The 13,943-nt window shown below is 53.7% G+C and overlaps 1 protein-coding gene across 3 annotated transcripts; it reads left to right on the top strand.

The window, feature by feature from the left end:
* The first annotated feature begins 2,120 nt into the window (after positions 1-2,120).
* Positions 2,121-13,649, top strand: Mical1 (microtubule associated monooxygenase, calponin and LIM domain containing 1). 3 transcript variants are annotated; one of them, XM_074077032.1, is made up of 25 exons: positions 2,121-2,709; positions 4,063-4,398; positions 4,494-4,701; positions 4,952-5,056; positions 5,418-5,522; positions 5,631-5,786; positions 6,361-6,461; positions 7,143-7,400; positions 7,633-7,748; positions 7,947-8,073; positions 8,238-8,319; positions 8,899-9,046; positions 9,448-9,638; positions 9,883-9,971; positions 10,101-10,142; positions 10,338-10,421; positions 10,550-10,706; positions 10,939-11,015; positions 11,348-11,609; positions 11,849-11,949; positions 12,243-12,356; positions 12,445-12,538; positions 12,773-12,872; positions 12,969-13,042; positions 13,371-13,649. In XM_074077032.1, the coding sequence occupies exons 2-25, from the start codon at positions 4,141-4,143 to the stop codon at positions 13,517-13,519; spliced, it is 3,198 nt and encodes a 1,065-aa protein (XP_073933133.1). In that variant the 5' UTR covers positions 2,121-2,709; positions 4,063-4,140; the 3' UTR covers positions 13,520-13,649. The 3 variants fall into 3 exon arrangements, with proteins under 3 accessions (XP_073933133.1, XP_020032478.1, XP_073933130.1); XM_020176889.2 differs by having other exon boundaries at positions 2,122-2,709; positions 4,098-4,398; XM_074077029.1 differs by lacking the exon at positions 2,121-2,709 and adding an exon at positions 2,773-3,077 and having other exon boundaries at positions 4,098-4,398.
* The last annotated feature ends 294 nt before the right edge of the window (positions 13,650-13,943 follow it).

Raw genomic sequence — 13,943 nt, forward strand, 5'->3', positions numbered from 1 at the left:
CCTTCTGATCTCTGCCTCCTGCATAGCTAGGATCACAGGTGTGACTCCATCTCCTTCCATCCTCCCTGTACACCTTGTCTCTTGCCTGGACTCTGCCAGAGATCTTGACTAATCTTGTCTTAGCCCTTCCCCCACCCTTTATCCACAGGAGTTGGTGATCCATGGAACTTCACCCTTGTCCCCTTGGCATCATATAAAATGCCTGTACATGGATAGATTTGCATTGTTTATTAAGGCAGATATGATCATGTCCCTGCTCTGCTTAAATTCTGCAACTTCCCACCACAACTAGAATAAAATTCCCAAAGCAGTTTCCTGTTGGGCCCCTCTTTCCCTTTCTCACTTCCAGCCATGTTGGCTTCCCTATCTGTTGCCCAACACACAGCCCTTTCCTGCCCGAAGGCTTGGGGGAGTGGTTTCTCAGCTTGGAAAGGAGTCTGCCTTCACTGTCTGACTCACTACTATTCATCTGTGAGTATTAGGGAAGGCCCTCCCTGACCCTTTAATCTTAAGGCATCCTGTCATAACCTAAATATGGGATGCTTTTAAAACTGACTTTCACGTGTGGGCTTCTTATTTGATCTAATATGAACTAGCCAATGTGACTGGCTATAGTTGTACAGGAATATACCGCTTGTAGATAAATTATTTTACCTTTAGTAAAGGTCAATTTTCTTCTTTGAGGGAGTTGTATAAGTAGGTTTTTTTGGCTTTTCTAGTCTACATTTCTTGAAGAACAGGAACTCAACTGAAATGGGTCAAGAAGGTTGAGTCACTAGATTGCCTCCACTTAGAGATGAGAAGACAGAAAGGTAGTGGTTGGTGGCTTCACCTTCCCACTAGGCCTGCAGTGAAGCACAGCTGGAATCTGGCCAGACCATCTGGACTCCAGACCAACAGATTCCCCACAGCTCTATGCTCTGGTGTATGTGTATGTCTTTACAATAAAAAGAAAAACTGCAAGTCAGGAAGGTTTTTTTTTTTTTTAAGCATTGATGAACTCATTATTGTTCCATGATCCTTTTTAAAAAATAAACTTTACTGTTTGCTGTACAGAGAGCCACATAACCCAGTATGGCTGCAAAGTGAAAGTCAGAGTCAACCAGCCCTTACTGGGCCTTTGCAAACAAACAGTAAGTTGGAGAAGCTTGCTGCCATCTGCTAAAGAAAGGGAAATGGGGTGATTTTAAAAGCATGCTTATGGGTCTGTAGTGGACTTTATAGCGTTTTTACACTGTGTGTTTACATATGGGTGTGTTTGATAGTTGGTGAATTCATTTTAAGCCAAATGATGTGTCACATTCAAGAGCTAGAAAGGGCGCAGCAGCTGGGAGGCTGTCCTACAGAGCAAGAACTGCCTGAATTTCCTGGCCTCTCCTGGCAAAGAGCTGGCATTTCCTCTTGCTTCTCTCCTCTGCCTGCTTCTCAGCTGCAGCTGGAAGCAGTGAGTGTTCTGAACATACCGGTCTCAGAGGGCCTCTGGACAAAATGCGGAGTGAGAATAGAGAAAAGGAGAGCCACAGAGCCCTAGCTCTTTCTGGGCTCTGAATCTCAAGGAGAGCGACCCTGCCATTTATTCCTCGGTTATGTTAGTGTTTCTAGTGTGGTAGTGTCACATCCTCTAAATAAGAAACATCTTCTTCTAATGTCAGCCCTTCATTTCTCACGTTGAATCAACACTGGTGTGTTGGAGCCCAGGTACGACCTCTGCCACCTGCTATGTAACCTGTGCAGGTCATGGGATCTGTGTGTGGCCTTCAGTTTCCTTTTCAGTAAAACGGGACTGTCATGAACACTGAGGTCAAGGTAATATTCACAGTATGACTTCCAACAAAAGTTTTATTAATACTAAGTAGCTGAGTGATGTTGGATAAGTCTCTTCACTGCCTTTTTTTTTTTTTTAAATGGGAAATAGGAAGAAATGAGATTGATCCCAAAGGCCTTTGGCATTAGTAGTTTCGGGAATCCTTGTTCTAATTAGTGCTTGAACACTGGATATCGAGCCTCTCCCCGTATGACCCCCTGCCATGCCGCCTTTTTTAGTAATGTTCTAACATTCACTTCCCCCACCCAGAAAAAAAAAAAAAAACACCCTGGTTCCCTTACTTTTCCCGCCCACTTGTAAACTGCAGTTCAAGTTCCCAGGACTTTAAGTCGAGCGCTTTTACCCTTGGCCCGGTCTAGGCGCAGACCTGTCGCAGGGAGGCGGCCCCGCGATTGGATCCACCGAGGGACACCGGGGTTGCCGACCTCCGGGTGGGAGAGGTGAGGGCGCGGGCGTCCGGCGCCACCCTCGGAGCCGCCAGCTCACGCAAGTTCTCGCCGAGCCCGAGCGCCCTCGGCTCCGGCTTGGAGGCAGCGGGCGGCGTCGCACCGCGGGGGCCGGTGGGCCTCGCCCCGGCCGCGGATGCAGATGCGCGATCGGGGCTCCGCGGCGCCCCACGGCCGTCCGGCTCGGAGGCCCCGAGGACCCGGGTGTTTGCGGAGCCACGCCCTTGGGAGCCACCCTGCAAGAGTGGGCGGGTCCGTGGCTGTCCCGAGCTGGGGGACCGCGTGCTAAGGAGATGCTATTGAAGTGCGGATAAAGCTCTCGGGGCGCCGCGCCCGCCCAAGCCCACACCCCGCAGGACAACACCGGCAGCGCCCCGCGGTCGCTCCGCCACCCCCTCCTCCGCCCCAGCCCCGGGACGCGCTTCCGCCTCGGGAGCGGTAAGTGGTGCAGCGGCGCCGGCGGGGCAGGGCCGGGGTGGGAGCGCTTCCAGGGAAATACGGCCCCCTCCCCAGCCCCTCTCCAGACGTCACGGTCCGGGGTGCTGGGGACCCCCGCCCCCTCGCCCCAGATCCAGCTCCCCATCCCTTCAGACCGCTGTATCCTTGGCACATCCTTTGTCCCGGCATTTCCAGGCTAGGTTCGTTCTTTGCTCCCCCTCGTGGAGAGCTCCCGTGACTCCCACCCCCAAAAGGGACTTTTGCCCTTTCCGAGGCGCTGTCCACCTTCGCCCTGGTGACCCGCAGTGGGAGACTTAATCTCCTCTCTCGGCGCGGCTGGCCGGCGGGCAAGGAAGGGACAGCTGGAGGTGAGGGCTAAGCCCCGGGGACCGGCCTCGACTGCCGTCCTCGCCCTCTCTAACCCCTCATGCAACCCCCATTCCCCAGACCCTTGGATCCCTTCCGCCCCCAGCGTGAGAAAGCCCCTCCAACAAGCGAGCTGCGTGTGGGCTGGAGTGAAGGAGAGGGGGACAAAGGGAGCCTTGTCTCGGGACATTCATTCCAGGGAGAGCACGCACGAGCACACAGCGGATTGGGCAGGGTGTGGATTGGGGTGGGAGGAGTCCAGAGGGGCAAGAGGGGTCCTGGAGGAGCGACCCCAGCTGCTTTTGTCCCCTGTCCCCTCTCCTCCCCACCGCCCGCTGAAGCAGCGACAACATCACAGAGGAAGTGTTTTGACCACAGTGAGTCAGAAATACACTCAGGCCTCCTTCACATAGTCAGTCAGTCGCAACATCCTCTGGTTGTTTTGGTGGTGGGAAGTGGAACCTGTCCTCTATTAGGAGGCAAGCACGAGTGCTAAGGTAAAAAGGTTTGCCCTTGACATGAGACACGTCTCAAAACCAACTTGTCACTTTGACTACCAAGGGGCGTGGCACACGGACGCTTGGGTGACATGGGGTGGTAAACATGTGTTGTGCTTTCTGACCTTAGCTCTCTCGCTTTCTACGGGAAGGGAAGGGAAATCTTCCTGGCAGCCGGCCCACTCCTTGGCTGAAAGCACCCAGGTGCACTAGTATCAGGGCCTGGGGGAAGCAGGCTAATACTTTCTGCCCCTTGGACCCTGGGGTCCCACATAGTTTTGAGATTCCTAGACAGGCTTCCCGTGCCCTCTGTGCCCAGGACTGCTGAGTTTTCACTTCCGAATTTGGCAATTTTCATTTGATTAAAGAGCCACTGTCTTTGGAGCTGATCTTTGTAGGGGAGTGGGCTGGGGAGCAGGAGCAGAGCCAGTCAGAGGTGGAACAAGAGCTCCCTGGAACACCAACCTGATCTCTCCCTCCCCTTCTTCAGCCTCCTCCCCTTTCGTTTCCCCTTTCTCTCCACAGCTACCAGGCTCTGCCCAGCTGTTTCCCTACCCAGGAGCTCTTCATGGCTTCACCCACCTCCACCAACCCCGCACATGCCCACTTTGAGAGCTTCCTGCAGGCCCAGCTGTGCCAAGATGTGCTAAGCAGCTTTCAGGGGCTCTGTGAGGCCCTGGGGTTGGAGCCTGGTGGGGGCCTGCCCCAGTACCACAAGATCAAGGACCAACTCAATTATTGGAGTGCCAAATCACTGTGGGCTAAGTTAGACAAGAGAGCAAGCCAGCCTGTCTACCAGCAGGGCCAGGCATGCACAAGCACCAAGGTGAATAAATGGGGTCTTGGAGGGACAGGGGCAGAGGGGGGTTGTCAAAGAAGGGAGATGGGATGCCATGCCTGCGCTGCCCTGTGTGTTTACAGTGCCTAGTGGTGGGCGCTGGACCTTGCGGACTGAGGACCGCTGTGGAGCTGGCACTCCTGGGGGCCCGTGTGGTGCTGGTGGAAAAACGCACCAAGTTCTCTCGCCACAATGTACTCCACCTCTGGCCCTTCACCATCCATGACCTACGGGCACTTGGTGCCAAAAAGTTCTACGGGCGCTTCTGCACCGGCACATTGGACCACATCAGTGAGTACCACTGGGTGGCCTGAAAGGGTGGGTGTACCTGGGCCTAGAGGCAGGCCAGTGGGGGGTTGCTGGGCCAGCCAAGAGGCAGGATGGCTCCTTAGCCAGGAGAGTCTGAAGACCCAGGTTCATCATGTGTAAAATGGACAGTTTGTTGGATTGGGCTGTAAGACCTTCTGCAGCTCTGACCAGGCACACACCAAGGAGGCTGGGTAGCCCTGGGTCCCTGTTCCTAATGTCCTCTCCCTTCCAGGCATCCGACAGCTTCAGCTGCTTCTACTGAAGGTGGCATTACTGCTGGGAGTTGAAATTCACTGGGGTGTCACTTTCACTAATGTCCAGCCCCCTTCCAGAAAGGGTAAGTATTTCTGTGCTTCTGGGAACCCCCACCCACCAAGGAGATCTTAGCCAGGGGATGAGAGGGGTGGGGCCGGGAGTTAGCTGAGTCTGTTCCTTTTCTAACAGTGAGGCCTGGGCAACTCTCTTAGCATGGGGCAACTCCCTGACCCCATGGGAATGGCACAGCAAAATGGGAATAATTTTGACTTCCTTACCTGCCTTCCTTGACTGTTGTGAAGGTGTAACCAAATAGACGTGTCACTGCTTTCCAAACCAGAGAATCCTTTATCCATTATTTTAATTTTTTTCGATAGCTTTACCTGGGAATGTATAGCCCTCTGACTTCTACACCTTTGTGTCTCTCATACTCTCCACCCCAGGGAGTGGGTGGCGTGCCCAGCTCCAGCCCAATCCACCAGCCCAACTGGCTAACTATGAATTTGATGTCCTCATCTCTGCTGCAGGAGGGAAGTTTGTTCCTGAAGGTGAGTGATACTTTTCCTCAAAAAAAACCCCAGCATCTTAGGCTCCTCCTGGGTCTTTCTAGGAAGTTAGGCCCCTCGTCTCTGTAACCCTATAACCCTCATCACTAGGTTTCACTGTTCGAGAAATGCGTGGAAAACTGGCCATTGGCATCACAGTCAACTTTGTGAATGGGCGTACAGTGGAGGAGACACAGGTACCTGAGATCAGTGGTGTGGCCCGTATCTACAACCAGAAATTCTTCCAGAGCCTGCTCAAAGCCACAGGTCAGGGTCCCCTTTCACTGGTTTTCCTCTCCCCTTGCCTGACTGTGGATTGGCTCCTACCTATCCCTCCCAGACCTATACTTAGTTCAATAATCCCTTCACTTGTCCGACTTTGTGATCTTGACAGCAAAAGGGAAAGAACTGTCCCCCAGGAACTAAGCAGACACAGCCCCACCTGGCATGAAAAATTCTGGGAATCTCTCCCGAAATGCCTGGGAGTTTGTTTTGTGCTTCTTTATGTTAGAATATAAAAATGACAGAAGTTGAAAACAAGTGGATTTCAAGAGTACGTCCTATGTTTACTTTAGCTTCACACTGCCATGTGACCGTGTGGTACAAGTGTCCCAGCTGTCACCTCTTCCAAGTTTTCCTCTTTGTTCCAAGCTGTCAGGTCTCCTGGGCTAGGGGAGTTGGTCCTTTGTTCCACTAGGACTCTAGGGCTCTATATGTGAATGTCACTGTATCCTAAGCTGTGATTCCATTTCTCAGAGGTCAGCCACGACTGGGGTATTTGGAAAGGGGACATATCATTAGGAGCGAACTCATCTCTTGTCCCTTTCCTTGTCCCCCTCAGGCATTGATCTGGAAAACATTGTGTACTATAAGGACGACACACACTACTTCGTGATGACAGCCAAGAAGCAGTGCCTGCTGCGGCTTGGGGTGCTGCGCCAGGTGGGGTCTGGACCCAGGCAGGGAGGGGCTGCACTAGACATGGTCTACCCTTAGGGGTACAGAGACCACACCCTCTCCTGCTCTGCTCTGGCATTAACTCCACGTCCAAAAGCTCTTGATCTCTACAGTTTAAATGGCAGTAGGATTCATAGTCTGGGCTAAATCTATAGTGCTACAAATGTTAGCTCCATGAAGGCAGGGACTTTTGTCTCTTTGCCTCTTGCTTGCTGCGAGTTCCCTGGGCCTGGAATGGTGCTTCATGGGTAGTAAGCACCCAGTATGTATTTGCAGGATGAATGAACTATTTGGATGCCTATTATGTGTTGAGAGCTTAATTTGCATTTTCTCATCTAATTCTCCTGAATACCTTGTTGTCTCTAAACATGGACAAACTGGCTTTGAAAAGTTCAGGGCAGGTGTATGACAGCAGTGATACTGGGCTTCCTGGGCAGAGCAGGGCCTGGGTCCCCAGCAGCACAGTAGATGCTGAGGAAGGGGCCCGAGCATCGGAGGCAGGCTTTTGGAATTGTCCCAAGTCTGCTTTCAACTGTTGTGTAGTCTGGGGCAGCCACTTGCCATCTCTGGGCCTCAGTCCGTACAATTTCTACACCCAAGGGGACAGGGCTGGCCATGTGGCCTTACTCTCAGAGGCCTCAGAGATTCTGATATTTGGCCCTGTAGGACTGTCCAGAGACTGATCAACTGCTGGGCAGTGCCAATGTGGTACCTGAGGCTCTGCAGCGCTTTGCCAGAGCAGCTGCTGATTTTGCCACACATGGCAAGCTCGGGAAGCTTGAGTTTGCCCAAGACGCCCATGGGCGGCCTGACGTCTCTGCCTTTGACTTCACAAGCATGATGCGAGCGGAAAGTTCTGCTCGTGTGCAAGAGAAGCATGGTGCCCGCCTGCTGCTGGGACTGGTGGGGGACTGCCTAGTGGAGGTGAGGACTTCAGGAGCCATGGGGGTCCCATGGTTGGGAGAGGAAGCTTCCAAATAGGGAGTAGTGGTAAAAAAGGTTTGCTCAGTGCGGGGAGGAGCTAAGGGCTGCTTGGTGGAGAAGAAAGCTACCTGGTGTGGTGAGGGGACCTGTCCCCTTCAACCTGGGGGATATCTGGGCTTGGGACACTTCATTGGATTCACACTGAGCTCTTTCCTGTTCTCTGTCCCTACAGCCCTTCTGGCCCCTGGGCACTGGAGTAGCCCGGGGCTTCTTGGCAGCCTTTGATGCGGCCTGGATGGTGAAGCGGTGGGCGGAGGGCACTGGGCCCCTAGAGGTGTTGGCTGAACGGTGAGACCTGAGTTGGGGCATGGTGCAGGCAGAGCAGGATTTGGGACTTAGAGTGAGGAAGATGGAGCAGGGGGAGCTGGGAGAATAGATGGAGGCACAGGTAAAAGGGCATACAAGAAAGGGCTGGCACTTCTTGAGGGGTGAATGCTGAGAGGTGCCTTCCCATTTGTGTCCCTGCCCCCCGCATCATCACCTCAGTGAAAGCCTGTACCAGCTTCTGTCACAGACATCCCCGGAAAACATGCACCGCAATGTGGCTCAATATGGGCTGGACCCCGCCACCCGCTACCCCAACCTGAACCTCCGAGCCGTGACCCCAAATCAGGTCAGACCTCCTGAGACCCCCCACCCCCAACCGGGCTTCCCAAGTCAGCCCCCTTTCCTCAGACTGCCCCTAGGGGGGGTCAGTCCTACCACAAGCGGGCCCCTCCATCATGGGCCCGGGGGCTATGTGGTCAGCTACCTTGAGATTGACAGGGACTGCCTTAGGTACGAGACCTATATGACATGGTGGCCAAAGAGCTGGTGCGGAGGAAAAGTGACAAGACAGATGCAGGGAAGTCTGTCACAGGTAAGCAGGCCTCCCAAGGGATGTCCAGAATATTTACCAGCCGTTCACAGGCGGCAACCTAAGCCCTGCACCTCAGGACAGAGCCACAGTGCTGTTATCTGATGGGCAGTTTGGGGGCATCTGGGGAAGGAAGGGGTATCAGAGCCTAAGTAAGTAGCAGCTGTTTTCCAACTGTGCAGAAGTAAGTCAGTAGTGATCCACCCCTGTGCAGAAGCACTGTCAAATGGTGGCAGCTGCATGGTTCCAGCTGTTCTGCCAACCCCTGCCAGCCAGCTGTGCAAACCCCAATACGCCTTTCCTTTGAGTCTCTGAGCCCCCTGGCTCCCAGTCCACAGCTCTCTGCCCTCTATGTGGCTAGTAGTGATTTCTTTTTATTCATTCCTCAACTTTTTGCTGAAAAGGGGTTCTGAAATGCTAATGGGGATGTAGGAGCTGCTGGCAATGAGTGTTAGGCTAGCGTCCTGGGACTGGTGGGACCCTAAGTCCAGCTCCCATACAGACCCTTGTACTCCACAACTGAGCTGTGCATCAGTTGTGGGGCAGAGAGAGCCTTTGGCACAGCACGGCCTTCTCTTCCAGGGTCAGCAGACACCCAGGAGGAGCTTCTACGCTGGTGCCAGGAGCAGACGGCTGGGTACCCAGGAGTCCATGTCACTGACTTGTCATCCTCCTGGGCTGATGGGCTAGCTCTGTGTGCCCTGGTGCACCGCCTGCAGCCTGGCCTGCTGTGAGTTGGGGAGAGGCACAGGGTCCCCAGCAAATCACGCATCCATTGTATTGTCCCTTTCTCTCTTCCTGAATATTAGGGATGGTGCTATGCAGGAGGTAGTAAATCTGACCACCTCCTACCCACGTCATCATCTCTCCCTAGAGATGGTATTGCTGCCTGACTGCCCATCTGCCTGACAGTTAACAGAATCCAGTGCATTCAGACAGAGGAGGGTTTCAAGAGTGGTACAGGGCCCCAAAGTCAGAAGTGGTAGTTGTCATGGGAAGGGAAAGGAGCAGAGAACAAACCTTCATGCTCTCACCTTTGCAGTCCCCCAGTCCCTGCCTGTTGTCCCTTGCCTCCTCTGTCCCCTTCACTGGGGCCAGGTTCTATTGGCTTATTTCCCTGACACTCCACAGGGAACCCTCGGAACTGCAGGGGATGGAGGCACTAGAAGTGACTGCCTGGGCATTGAGAGTGGCAGAGAATGAGCTGGGCATCACGCCTGTGTTGTCTGCACAGGCAGTGGTGGCGGGCACCGACCCACTGGGCCTCATCGCCTACCTCAGCCACTTCCACAGTGCCTTCAAGAGCACACCCCACAGCCCAGGTGACCTGGAGGGTGGAGGGGTAGGGTATGAAGGGGGGTGTGTTTGTGTTTGTGTGTATGTTTGTCTCTCTGTGTGTGTGTGTGTGTGTGTGTGTGAGAGAGAGAGAGAGAGAGGGAGAGAGAGAGAGAGAGAGAGACCAGGAAAGTGAGAGGGAGATGGCCAGGGAGACACTCTATGATGGCTAGAGAGTGGCTGTTGAGTACTGTCCCCTCAGTCACCCTGTCATCTGGACTCTGCCTGCAGGCCCTGTCAGCCAAGCCTCTCCAGGGACCACCAGTGCTGTACTATACCTTGGCAAACTCCAGAGGACCCTACAGCGGACCCGGGCCAAGGTGGGGAGTCTGAATAGAATTGGGCCTGGGCAGGTTGCCCAGCAAAGTCCCTGGGGTGAGGCAGAGGATATTTCAAACGTGGGGAGAAGAGGGTTGGCGCTCAGAGCCTTACACTCATACTTCTTGTAGGAAAATGGGGAGGATGCTGGTGGCAAGAAGCCTCGCTTGCAGGTAAGTGAAGGCAAGGGCAGATGGTCTCCTCCCCCATGCTGTTACCCTTTCCTGTTCTGTTGTCTTCTTTCAACACCAGGTCCTGAGCCCCCATCCTGTCTCTGTCTAGTCTCCCCCCTTTCCCCTCCAGCCCTTCCTATTTGTCTGCACATATCCACTCCGCAGCTGATCCTGCCTGAGCACTTACCTTCTTAGGTGGAGGCTGAGACTCCAAGTACCGAAGAGCCACCTGTCCCCGAGCCCAGTGTACCACTGACCCCCCCATCCCAACACCAGGAGGTGAGAGCCAGGGCCTGGTCTGCAGACAGAGAACTGGGAAGGACAGGGAAGGAGGAATTTAGGGGAAGGGAAGAACTTTGCAGCTGGCCTCGATTACTGCTAACCCTGTGTCTTGGTGGTTTGTGCAGGCTGGTGTTGGAGACCTGTGTGTACTTTGTGGGGAACACCTCTACATCCTGGAACGCTTCTGTGCAGATGGCCGTTTCTTTCACCGGAACTGCTTCCGCTGCCATACCTGTGAGGCCACGCTGTGGCCAGGTGGCTATGGGCAGCACCCAGGAGATGGTGAGTGGGCCTGGAAGGCTGCTTGCTAGAGGGACTTTGGGCCTGGCCCTACCTTGGGATGCAAGGAACTTAGGGGTGAGGAGGAAGAGGGGTGCTAAACCCAAGGTAGAAAAATAGCACTTTCTTTTCTTGATCTTGAAATCTTCACTCTCAAGTCCATTGTCCTGTGGCCTCCTTCCCTGATAAACTCTGATTGCCTGTGTACACTTGATGCCTTTCTACCCCTTCCCAGGACATTTCTACTGCCTCCAGCACCTGCCCCAGCCAGGCCACAAAGAGGATGGCAGCGATGAAGGCCCTGAGAGCCCTGTAAAAACTGTGTGTGTGTGTGTGTGTGTGTGTGTTTGTGTCCGTATGCATGCATTTGCTCATGTATTCAGGCATGGGAAGGAGCAAAGGTGTCTCCAACTGAGTAGACTTTGCTAGTGGTAAGTAAATTCTGTCCTCCATTGGACGATAAGCTCTTCAAAGGAAGGACGTTTGTCTTCTACTTACTGCCTGGTCCTAGTACCCAGAATACTGCCTAACAATGTCCACTAGATGGTGTGAAGTGAATGAATGCCAGAACTCACATTGGCTCCAAAAGGGTGGCTTTGATCCCACACTGGGCAGGTGACCAGGCCATATGGTGGCTTTTCCAGGAGCTCCCCACACCAGAGGGGAATAGCATGCCAACAGACTCCTCGACTCCCACAGCCCTGCCTATCCCAAGCCCCAGGCAGTCCACCCGCCGGCTGATCCGTCTCTCCAGTCTAGAACGTCTGCGGCTGTCCACCCTTAACATCACCACTGACTCAGAAACGGAGCCTCCACCCAAGCCCCCTCGAACCTGTTTAGCCTTGGCCCGACAGGCCCTAGAGAGCAGCTTTGTAGGCTGGGGTCTGTCAGTCCCTGAATCACAAGGTAATTTCTCCTCCCACAAATGTGCTGACTGGGAGTGGGGGTGGGGCTGGCATATTGGAAATCCTGCAAGAGGATTCTGAGGAATAGAAACAGAGGTTGTGGGGAACCCAAGACATATCTTGGGTTGGTGGAGTGGTAAAAGTGCCTGCCTAGCAAGTGTGAGGCCTCATGTTCAAACCCCAGTGCCGCCAAAGGAAAAAAAAAAAAAATCAAGCCGTGTCTCCCTCTCATCTGCCCAGGTCATGATGTCATGAGGAGAGAAGAAGAAGAGAATCCCTCTTCCAGTGAAGAGGATGAAGGGGATGAGGAAGCTGTACCTTTGGACACAGACTTGGAGGAAGTACGTGGCAAGAAAACAGCCAGCTACTCTGTCCAAACCAACAGGCAAACAGCAGATACTCTCATCTCCACCACAGAAGAACCTGGAGCCCGTGCCCTCCCCTGAACTCTCTTGGAATGTCTCCTCACCCTGTCTGACTTTCATCTTGTCTATGTTTCTAAGCCTCCATCTTGTCCAGCAGAACTTATTCCACTTCCAGCTCAGGTTCTTTTTCTGCCTTTCCAAACAGCTCTCCCCATGCCTACCCACCAGGGAGCCAGGCCCTACCCATGATTGGACTCACCCTCCCATAGGTTCTACTGAACTTGGCCAAGAACTCAGGCACCATGAACAAGTACCCAACATGGCGCCGGACTCTGCTTCGCCGTGCTAAGGAGGAAGAGATGAAGAGATTCTGCAAGGCACAGGTAAGGCTCTGTTCTGATGGGGTCAAAGGTCTGAGTCTGCCAACAGAGTTCCTCCAGACTCCTGGGCCTTCTGTCTTGTACCCCTCAGGCCATCCAGCGACGACTAAATGAGATCGAGGCTGCTCTCAGGGAGCTCGAGATCGAGGGCATGACACTAGAGTTGGCCTTGAGGAGCCAGAGCAGTGAGTAGAGCTGGGAGGGAACAAACGAGGATACCTCTGGCCCCTGGCACTGTGTTCAGCCTCCAGCAACCCCTCAACTCAACAGGCTCTGGCCCAGACAGGCTTGATGTCTGTGACACACAGCTCTGACACTCACCCTCCTTCCCCTGGCTGTTGTTATGCCTGTCCGCCCACCCAAGCGATGATTCTGGCTGCAGGCCTCATGGCTGTTCTCACCCCTCTTCCTTCCACTAGGCTCCCCAGAGCAGCAAAAGAAACTCTGGTTAGAACAGCTGCTACAACTCGTCCAGAAGAAAAACAGCCTAGTGGCTGAGGAGGCTGAGCTCATGATCACGTAAGGCGCAGGAATGGTGACGGTGGTCCTCCACTGGGGCCTCAGCCCTCTGGGCACCCTGAAGAGTTGTGCCTTTTCTATCCCTGATCTCCACAGGGTACAGGAGCTGGAGTTGGAGGAGAAGCAATGGCACCTGGACCAGGAGCTACGAGGCTACATGAACCGGGAAGGTAGGTAGTCCGTCTCGGGACCTCAAATACTGACTCCACACCATGGTCCTCTAGTCCACTGGATCTCTGAGACAACGAGGAAGGAAGCCAGAGTATCGGGCTGTGAAGCTTTGACCCTCCCTTTAGTTCAATCAGAGCTGTGCAACTGGGATTCTGTACAATATTTCCTTCAAAAACTGGTGCTGCTAAGTAATGCTAAAAGCCACTGGGGTGGACAGACCTTAATTGTGCAGTCTAGATTGTAGAAACCACACAGACTGGAAATGGGTGAGCCTCCCTGCCTCCCTGTCCAGATTCCTGTTCTTTAAGCTTCACCTTCTCCCTTCAGAAACCCTTAAGACAGCTGAAGACCAGCAGGCTGAGGACCAGGTCCTAAGGAAGTTGCTGGATGTGGTGAACCAGCGGGATGCCCTCATCCGTTTCCAGGAGGAACGCAGGCTCAGCGAGCTGGCCTCTGGGACAGGGGCCCAGGGCTAGAAGACTGGTAGTTCCCTGCCTTCTTCCCTCCAAGCAAGACAACCTTTTCCCAGGACAGCGCTACCCCCTGCTCATCTGGACTGCCTTGGAGAGGCCCTCACTGTTTATAGTAAAAATGTTTCTGCCACAAGCGGGGCACAGTGGCTCATGTCTGTAATACCAGCTACTCAGGAGACAGATATTGGGAGGATCTCTGTTATGGTTTGAGGTCAATCTGGGCAAAAAGTTAGTGATATCTCCATTTTAACAAACAAGTCAGGCGTAGTGATACATATCTGTAATCCCAGCTTTGCAGGAGGAATAGGTAGGTAGGTAGGAGGATCATAGTCTCAGGCTAGCCAGGGCAGAAACTCAAGACCCTATCTGAATAATAACTAAAGCCAAAAGGGCTGGAGGCATTGATCAAGAGGGCAAGCAGCAGACC

Source organism: Castor canadensis, chromosome 1 (genome assembly GCF_047511655.1).
Source record: "Castor canadensis chromosome 1, mCasCan1.hap1v2, whole genome shotgun sequence".
Lineage (NCBI taxonomy): Eukaryota > Metazoa > Chordata > Mammalia > Rodentia > Castoridae > Castor > Castor canadensis.

Coding starts and splice junctions, on each gene's coding strand:
- Mical1 (XM_074077032.1), top strand. CDS start 4,141: ATGGCTTCACCCACCTCCACCAACCCCGCACATGCCCACTTTGAGAGC. Junction 11,016..11,347: donor ATGAAGGCCCTGAGAGCCCT/GTAAAAACTGTG, acceptor TGGCTTTTCCAG/GAGCTCCCCACACCAGAGGG. Junction 13,043..13,370: donor AGGCTACATGAACCGGGAAG/GTAGGTAGTCCG, acceptor TTCTCCCTTCAG/AAACCCTTAAGACAGCTGAA.